General features: G+C 44.2%; 1 protein-coding gene across 1 annotated transcript; it reads right to left on the bottom strand.

Annotated features, from left to right (window-relative positions):
- Nucleotides 1–7,883: 7,883 nt before the first annotated feature.
- LRATD1 (LRAT domain containing 1) lies at nucleotides 7,884–8,738 on the bottom strand (the record flags this gene model as incomplete). The annotated part of the gene is made up of 1 exon (XM_082481582.1): nucleotides 7,884–8,738. One exon carries the CDS (start codon nucleotides 8,736–8,738, stop codon nucleotides 7,884–7,886), a length of 855 nt encoding a protein of 284 aa, XP_082337708.1.
- Nucleotides 8,739–9,985: the final 1,247 nt, after the last annotated feature.

The raw sequence follows: 9,985 nt of genomic DNA, 5'->3' as shown, positions 1-9,985 counted from the left end.
AAAAGTATCTGTTGCCGATGCTTAGTCAAGAGGTTTTAATTACCAGCAATATTACGGTGGCCCATGATTTGTTATACTGTATCTGGTTTCAGTAGCAATACATTTATTTATCTGTTTAAATTAAATTGTTTTATTGAAGGGCTTTATCAGCATAAGTGCGTGAATTCTTTTTCTTCCACAACCTCTGAAAATGATAATATACTCGGGGCAAGGATACTGTCAGTCTCTGTAACAGTGATTTCTAGTGATGGCCCTGTTCGTGGAAAAGGGCCTCTTATATCACCCACAGGTGGTTGGATGAGGAGGGAGATTTTTGGTTAGGTAAAAAGATCCCCAATTTTATATCAGGTGAGATAAGAGCTTCATGAATGAGGACATGGTATTACTGGGACTATTCTAGTTCTTGAAATGAAATTTCATCTGTCAACGCCTCAGAAGCATAACTCTCAACAATCCAGTCCACATGAAGCACTCACAAGTCTTGACAGAGCCGATTTTCACCCTGTATCCATTAGGTAAGATTTCTAAAAGCAGTCAGCGTTAGTCTAACTATCGCCCAAATAACTTTGGTGAAAGGTCACAAATTAATTCAATGGGGGAAAAGCCAAGTCAATAGTAAGTACTTTTCAAAGTCCCACCGTTTAGCTTTTGAAATAAACATCAGTTCAAGGAAAGATAAGATGAGAATAGTCAAGAAATATCAATGCCAGCTTCCTTTTTACTTAGGAACAACTATAAAACAATAGTTGAGCATATCTGAACAACAGAACACGGCTAATTTCAGTGCTATGCATCCAAAGTATTACAGTGAGGGGAAAAACATTCACATTGTGAAAAAAAAAGCAAACCAAAACAAACACCCTTTGTGGCACTATCCATTAAAATATGCCAAAGAGAAAGATGGATGGATACTTCAATGGAGCATTCTTTTATTTATAAATACACAAGTCAGTAGCAGCATAGTTCATTCTAAAAGGGTACTTCATTATTGCAAAGTGTAGTGCTCCTTGATATTTTTCCTCCAGTAAGTAGCAATATGTCAAACCCCACATATATAACTCACTTCTCTTGATGTCAGAAGACCATGGCATACCCTAAAGAACAAATATTTGAATAGTGTTAAAATCCTGTCAGTGAAGTTTCGGGTATCCATCTGTTGCACAGATAATATACATACTGAAATGACTGCCATTTATTCCCAATGCTAACAAAATAGTCAAGATTTCTTGTGTGTGTATGCATAATATATACACACACAGTATGCATATGTATATTATATACAAGTATATCTATTAGTTATATATCAATATGCATATAAATTTCTGCTTAAATATTTACAAACAATTAGTGTATTTTTCAGACTTAGTTTTTATATTGCTTTCAGCTGACTGAAAGGGCATATGGAAACAATAGGAACATATGGAAAAAAAGATATGTTTTAAGACCAGATTGTGATATGTTTACTCATGTTGAATAACATATGAGGAATATTCCTTCTGTGGCATAAAGTACTCTGCTGTGAAGACGTGTCACAATGCAGCACTTTGTATTTACTCACGCTGTTAGATACTTGCCGTTCATTTACCTGCAGCAGTGGTAGTGTCATGTCAGAACTACAACTGGGGTTTGATTGTTTCATTTATTTGCAAATTCAACCCCATGACAATTTTCTTGAATTGGGGTCATTCTTTTATTTACACAAACTGGGAACAAGCTCTTACCTCTACTGTATAGGAATTACCAAGAAAGATTATTGAGGACTCCCATTTAGAAGCATTATGCTGCTTAGTTTATGAGCTAAAAAATATGACTTTTCAAAATAGATTGCCAATGCCATTCTGTACCCAAATAGTGTATAAACTGTGAAAAATTATTTGCTACTTAAGACTGATGAGACACTGCATATTTTACTCACCCTATTTTGCCTAGGCAGTAGCATGGTTCTCCAAAGTGTGAATGGTTTTATGTATGAGGGGTGCACGGTTACTCACCCTCATGCACCTTGGAGAAGAGAAAGAAAGAATAGAATTTCAATCTTAGCTCTGAACATCTTCCTTGAACAGCCTGAAGTTTAACTGCAAACTCTCCCACCCTTTTCTGTTGTACCCACATTGGTTCCAAATTCCACCCGAGTTCCTGTCAAAATAGCCGGAGATACCGGCTCTGCAGCGCTTCAGAGGCTCAAGCCCATAAACTCAATTCCAGTTTTCTATTTGTGCCCAACACATGTACCCACACAGCCACACAAGAGAAAGTCAAAGGGATGTTTGAAAAGCATTAACCCGCTTTACATAAGAAAACGCCAATTTGCATAGATGATGACTATATGTACAAGGAAGAATATGCAATTAAGGCCCTTCTGGTAGGCATTACACACATGAGCCTTCCATTGAAGTCTACAGGAGGTTGATGCTGAGGTCTTGATCCTGGCTAGTCCCACTCCTTGATTTTCACCCAAAGTAAATGCCACATGGAAGGGAATAGATCTTCTTTTATGTTATATATCCTGATCCTTCAAACACTTGAAGAGGCAAGCAGTTTTACGTACATGGATCATCTGCAGAATCAGCAATGCCCCAAAATAAAAATATGGGGGAAAAAAAGCGCAAAAAAGTGTCACCATATAAAAGCATAATCTTAATCTGAATGGCTTCTACTAATAGAATTTCTGTGATTCCTCTAGACACATCCACCTGAATACATTTGTGTTTGATGCAAAATATTTAAAATTAAGAAATGAAAGTGCATATTACTAGCTGGTCAACCATAAATCCTATAAAACAAATTCTAGTTTATTTCTCAAAGGCAACTACGGTTAAAGTAACTGTTAATTTCAATGGCATGGTGGCATTTCAACATACAAAAAAAAATAGAACTTCACAAGGGATTTGTATTATTTAGACCAGATAATACTATTTTGCAAAAGAGATAATGCAGAGTGCCACAAAAAAAATTAAAATAGAGCACTATTTTAAAAAAATAGAGCACTGGTAGTTTATGTCTGTACAGATTATACACATATAATCTGGAGTAAATCCATTGATATGCCAAGTAACAGAAAATTCGTAGTTCATTGCCTTTTTCCAACCTAACGTCTACACTACCCTCTATTTGATTTATAAGCAGTTCAGTAAAGTATCTGATTCCAGTACTCATTAATTTTCTTTACAATAAAACTGTAAAAATATCTGACAGATTAAACTAACATTGTGTCAGAGGATCCATGAGCCTAGAGCAGTTTCACATGTCAAATTTGAACTCAAAGTACAGAGAAGTTAAATATTTCATAATAATAAACAAAGCAAATAAATTCCAGACTCGCCATGGAAACACTGATACTCATGAACTGACAGCAGCACTTGATCACACTCTGGTCATCCTTTAGACCCTAATTCTGCAGTCAAGCTGCCCTGAGCACGGTAGCCCAATCATACCTCCTTACATATTTCTGGATTAATTCTTCAGGACTGGGACTTTTGTCTTTCTTCCGGGTTATAAAGCAGAAAACACAGTTTGCACAGCATAAGCAGCATAAGCAGCAACATATACAACTTTTTAGTCACAGCTAAGTATGATTATGGACAGAACACTGTGAGCTACTCAGTAGAAATCTTTCACAGAAAATAAATCAATCTTAAAACTAGCAGTATGTATCTCAGCCCACTGCCTCCTCTGTAGCTGCAGACAGAGGGTTGATAACCAGGCAGGCTGAGGTACCTGATCCCACAAGATGCTGCATGTCTCGAGTGAGATCCAGCATTCTCTCAACTCCAGCCAACCGTGGTTGGAGTTGCAGATGTTCAACACCTCGCATAAACAGGTCTATAAACTCTGGCAGATTTTTGCACATCACTTACCTGAATCTGAAAGACATTAAAATGAAATGAGGCAGGATAATTAAGGCTGCGCACACTCTAGCACAGACCGAAGGCCATTTCTTGCCACACCCTGAAGGCCATATCTTGTTACACCCTGCTTCTAATCTGAAATCCAGATATGGATCAATAGCATATTGCCCTAAAACATACACTGTGAGGGGTTGGGGTTTTGTTTGGTTTTGTTTTTTTTCATTTTGTGTGACCATAATGACTTGAGAGGGGAAAAAAATCCTAACAAACGAAAACAAAGTAACCTGGAAACATAAGATGGAGACAAAATTTGACAACGACAAAACCTATTTTGCTACCCATCCTTACAGTCCTCTACCTATACACACAGCCAATAACCAGCAAACATTTTGGTCGTGACAGCAAAACATTTCACAAAGGCTTGCTGCGTTTCAAGAGGACATGAATTGAATTTTTAATAAAATGTGAGCCTCAAAGCACTTTGAAAGATTGCATTTTGAGAAGACAAAGAAAATCATATCCAAGCAAAAGAGGTTCTATAAAACTGCTACCCCAACAGCAAGCTTGAAACGTGACACAAAAGAAAGATGCCCAAAGTATCTTAACATTGCAGTCATATTGCAGGTCAGTACTTCAAGAGCAATGAATGAGATATAAATATTTACCCTCAGTAGCTAGCCTGAAGAATGTAAACAGATTCCACAGATATAATTTAATTTGTCAATATCTTTACTGCTGGAAATGGAAATGTTAACTCAGGCAGGTCACTGATCCTGAAAGATGAGTATAATCAATTACATTTTTTACCTGTCAGTCATTCACATCATTGCCTTTCTCGCAGCTGACTGCTCCCCGGCCTTCCATTTCTTGTTTCAAAGCACTGAACAACTTTTTATATCCACTTTTCATTCAGTCATATTCACCATTTCCCTTCTGCTGTCTCGGATTAACACTGTTTGTTTCAGAACTAGTCTTTTTTTCTCCTTTATTTTCACAGTATTGCTTGTTTCTGCTCTCTCCCATTTCAGAAAGGTGGCCCTTCTGGTCTCTGAAATGCCATCTTAAATCTCACTTCTTCTCAAGGTCCACATATTTTAACCACCTCCTAAACAATAAAATCCAATCCAAAGCTCACTGAAGTCAGTGAGAGCCTTTCCATTAACTTCAATGGACTATGAATCAGGACCAGATTGCTGTCAGGAACTCTGGACTGAAATCTAGCAAAAGAAAAAAACAAAAGGATCTGTACCGGTATCTTTGTTCTTAATACCAGACCACTGACTTCATCACGGCAATATTATATCCTAGATCAATACCACCTGTGAATGTTTCCAACACATTTTATCCAGACCTTATGTAAAGGACTAAGGCCTTAATTTTGGTGTTACCTTTACCTGTACAAAATTGGAGCGATGCCAAAGACTCCTGACAGAGCTTGAATAAATAAGCATGGACTAGTTCCTATCACTTTCTTTATATACTACAAAATACCACTCTACATCTAGCTAGGTAAAACAAGGAAAATTGTTGTGTTTACAAACCAGGTTAGTAAATCATTACCAAAAAAGCCCAGAGTTAAAATGGCTGTTTAGATAGAGCGACGGAGTATCCGAAAAGCACAGAGAAAAGTTTAAAGTCAGTGTTTTAAATTCTCACTACTGAGGATGTGCAATGGTATTCTTGCTCTCTCTAATTCTATAGTATTCACCTACAAGCAATTTGAAGAAAAGGCATTCCAGAAATCAAAAATAACAACGTGACTCCACTTCATTCTTCCTGTCTTCATAAACACTCTGCTATTTATTCCCTCTTCATGTAATTTTTCCTACCTCAGTTCTCTAATGCATAAGGAGAAATTAAAACAAATTACTTTTGCCCACCGTTCCTTCTCCTACTATTTAAGTTTTAATTTTTTATGTGCCTTGGGTGTAAAGCTAGTGCCTTCCTGCGATCCCACAGTGCTCCCACCAAGTGGTATAGTTCTAACAGACAATTTGGAAGATCTAATGCAGTACAATTATTAAGATACACAAATACTATGCAGAGAACTCTGTTCATGTCATGGAAAAAGCTATCATTATCAGACAGCCACTATTGCCAATATAAAGCTAAAATATTACACATTTCTTAAAAGGTATGTTGTAATACAAGGCTATTTCAGTAGTAGTTTGACAGTAACGATAATTCACATTTTTCAAATGTTTACCCTATATTGTACTAACCAAGGTGCTTTAGGGAGGGGATAAAAGTAACACTAGCTATTATCACAGAACTTTGCTGAGTATATCAGCAAACACAAAGCCAGTTAGATGACTTTCACTGAATGGCTGCAGTTCTGAGGGGTTTTGTTTTATTTTGGGGGTTGGTTTTTGTTTGTTTTTTTTTTTTTTCTTCTCCCCTAAAGGTATTCACACTGACACTTTTACTGTAATGAAGTACACTCCACCCTCACAGCTTCAGCTGTGGGAGGCAAACACTTTGTAGAAATGAAATTACTGTTGCAACAAGGTTGCTTATGACATTGTTTAATACAAAAAGGAGCCAGGACACAGTACATTTATAGGGGGTGGAGTGTATTGTATATACAGAAGAGGGATATTACTTCTGTTCTGCCATTGATGTGAGGAGAAGGGACAAAAACAAATGCATTTTCTTTCCAGTACTGAAACATGCAAAGACAAATTGCTTATTACAAGTTATATGCAGCTCAGAATAATAATTAAAAAGAGATAGCCAGCTCTAGAAATGCCCCAGTATAATTAATTTGTTTAGATTTTTTAAAATATATATTTAATACTCTGATCTTTCACTTCAAAACTAAGAATTAAGCAATGAGTGAATAGCATCTGAAATACAGACAAGGCATTGCTCACATCACATTAAAAGGCATCTTTTAAATGCAGCTGTGGATTTCTAAACTTAGACTGAACAGGATTTTTAGTTGCTTGGAATTTGAAATGCAAGATGAACTTGGCCACGTTACATCTATTTCCTTTAAGTGGAACTGTAAATATGCAATAAATTGCCATTTCAAAGGGCCAACATGCAGAATGGAAACCTATTTGTTCCTTGCAGGATTCTGTTGACCTGTGCATGAGGAGGTACTGAAGCAGTGGTGCAGCGAGAATCACTACAGCGATACAAATCCACAGCTCAAGCATGAGATCCTAGAGGCTGGATCTTTAAGGAGCAACACTGGGTATACCATTCGCCAAAATACACCACTTCCTTTGACCAATGAATTTAGTTTCAGGAAAACTGCTGCTCACCAACTTTTTCCAAAAAGAAAAAAAAAGGCAGGGAGGCTGGGGGGAGGGAAAAGCTGGAAAGAGCTTATGCACTATGATGACATTTTGCAGAGAGCTGCAAACAAAAAGCAAAGACAAGTATTTTAAATGTGATAGATTTCCACCAGAAATGTGAAAGCATTTTGCCCTGTTAATATCTCACCAGAGTTGGCTGGGACAAAATTTGGGTTGCAGCTACAGGCTGAAGCAACAGTGTTGAGAAACAAAACAAACAGGCATTTACCCCCTCCGCTCCCTCTCAACCCTCCCATCCCCTCCCAGCTAGCAAAGTATGATTGATGCTTTTGATTGGCTGCAAGGCAAATATCAGCTAGAAACTCATTTAGCTAGATCCACATCCATGGCCCCAGGTGTTCAAAACTGATCATGGATTAAAGCCATGAAATAAAAATTAAAAAAAAATATTTCAATTTGAAATTTTATTGGTGTGTTGCTAGAATGGTCAACATTGATCGACAGGAGAGACTTTGTCCACATACTCTGAGAACAGCCTTCCTGCACCTCCCCCCTCTTTTCTTTCTCTCTCTCGCTCTTTCAGCATTAACGCTATTAAAAGCCAAACAAAATACTGGCTATGGGTGTAAAGAATGCTGGTTTTTTGGAATGTTGCCATGGATCCCGTTTCCAGTCGCGTCCCACGGGAAGAGGGTGCAGCCTCCTGTCCCAGTGGCAGGCTGGTCTCCCCGGGCAGGGCAGAAGGAAGATAGCCACGTACCCCTGCTACTCCCTATTCCTTCCCATCCACTATAGCCAGGTCTTTGATCACCCTCAGTTTGCCACTGGCATCGATCCTGCGCTTCTCGCGTATTAGATCCTCCAGGCTGTGGAACCTCACCGTGTGCACCTTGTTCTCCGCCAAGTGGATCTTGAGATAGTACTGCTGCTGGTGCTGGGTGCCGGCAGCAGCCTGCAGCTCCCCCCCGGCTTTGAACTCCCTTTTCCCGAAGCGGCACCAGGCGGCGAAGCTCTCGGAGTTAGTCCAGCAGATCTCGTCGCTTTTTAAGCCCAGGTGCCCGCAGGCGTTTTGCACCACCAGCTCAGCCACCAGCGGGCGAAAGCGGTACCAGCTATTCACCACCCGGCCCACGTTGCCCGCGGCCGCCTCGTACAAGCTGTCCTGCCGGATCTGCCCCTGGTGCAGGTGGATGATCTGCCCGCCGCCCACGTACACTGCCCAGTGCGGCGGCGGGTGCTCCGACGGGCCCAGGTAGAGCAGCTCCAGCAGGTCCCCCGGCTTGCAGAGGGCAGGCAGGGCTGACACCGAGTAGACGCTGAGGTCCCCGGCCTGGGGGCCGCTGCTGACCTTGGAGAAGATGCATTCCTGGCCGCGGAAAGCGGAGAACTGGGTCTCGTTCAGCACCAGCTGGTGGTGGAGGTGGTGGGTGGGCGTCTCCTGGCCAGGGCTGCCGGAGCCCTTCACGCTGTACTTGTCAGGCTGGCCTCGCTCGTCCAGGTCCTCCTCCTCATCCGAAAAGAAGTAAGCCACCCCGACGCGCAGCTCGTCTTTCTCGATCCCCGAGGGGTCCCCGGTCGGCAGCTCGCTGTAATTCAGGTGGGTGATGCGATCCAGTTGATTTCCCATCAATGACAGGGCGAGGCGAGGGCAGGAATCGCCGGATCTGAAGGAAGGGTGGGGTGGGCAGGGACAGAGAGAACAAGAGAAGGGAAGGAGAGTGCAAACGGAGGGAAGGAAAGAAAGGGGGGAAAAAAAAATAATCAAGGCACATACAAAAGACTTCAGCGATTCCGCCCTAAGCCCCCATCCCTCCCCTACTCTTTCCCTCCCCTCCCTGCAGGGGAGAAACTCCCAGTGCGGATCCTTCCCCCTGCCCTCGGGGTGCGGGGCAGGGCAGAGCCGAACCGCGCCGTGCGGAGCTGCCCGAGCCCCGCGGTCCCGGAGCCCCCGGTTCCCACCGCCGCGGGAGAAGGCGGCTCCGCACCGCCTGCCGACACGGCGCGGAGCGGGGGAGGAACGGAGTTACCCCGGGAGCCTCCGCTCCCCCACTTTGCCAGGGGAGAGGGCTGCCGGGGCGCTGGGAGGGGCTGGCCCGGAGGCTCCCGAGCCTTTCCCTCCGCCTGCGCGCAGCCGAGCCGGGAAGCGCTGCATACGGGAAGGCGGCTGAAGCAGCACACGGCCTGGGAACCGGTACCTCTGCCCGCCCGATCCCCGCAGTCCGCCCGGGACCCCGCAAAGACCAGGCACGGAAGCAAGCGACCAGCATCACCCCCCCCCCCCCCCCCCCCGAGTGGTCCCTCTCGCCCCCCACCCCCCCCACTCCGTACCCGTGGTCGCCCAGCGCCAGAAACACCCCCCGCCCCCGGGCAAACTCCTTTAAAGTCGTCCTGTCCCCATGGGCGCTGCAGAGGAGGTGAGCTCCGTCCTCCCCGCTGCGCGCCCGCCTGCTCCGCCGCCCGCGCCGCCCCGCTCCGCTGTGGGCTGCCCGGCCCCTCCGGCGAGCCTAAGTACCGGCGGCGCCGCTCCCGAGCCCGCCCCGGCCCCGCTCATTGGCCGCGCCGCGCTGCGCCCACCGGTGGCGGCGGCAGGAGCGGGGCTCCGCGGCGTCACCGCCCGGCCGGGCCCCGCCGCCGCCCCGCAGGGATCCGCCGCCGCCCCGCGAGGACCCGCCGACCTCGGGCGCGGCCCCGGGGCTTGGGGGCACGCCGGCGGCTCGGTGTAGGGGAGAAGAGGCTTCCCAGGGGATGTAAAGAGCGTGCCCACGGCGGTGTTGCCGCTGCCAAGCGGCACCTGCACCAAAAAGAAAGAAAAAGGGGGGGGGAAGTAATTTTGTCATTTTCATTAAACCCCTCGCCCGCCCAGGCTTCAGCTGG

This window comes from Vanellus vanellus (genome assembly GCF_965231255.1).
Source record: "Vanellus vanellus genome assembly, chromosome: 3".
NCBI lineage: Eukaryota > Metazoa > Chordata > Aves > Charadriiformes > Charadriidae > Vanellus > Vanellus vanellus.
The sequence above is the reverse complement of the archived record's forward strand: the minus strand, read 5'-3'. Positions and strand labels throughout refer to the sequence as shown.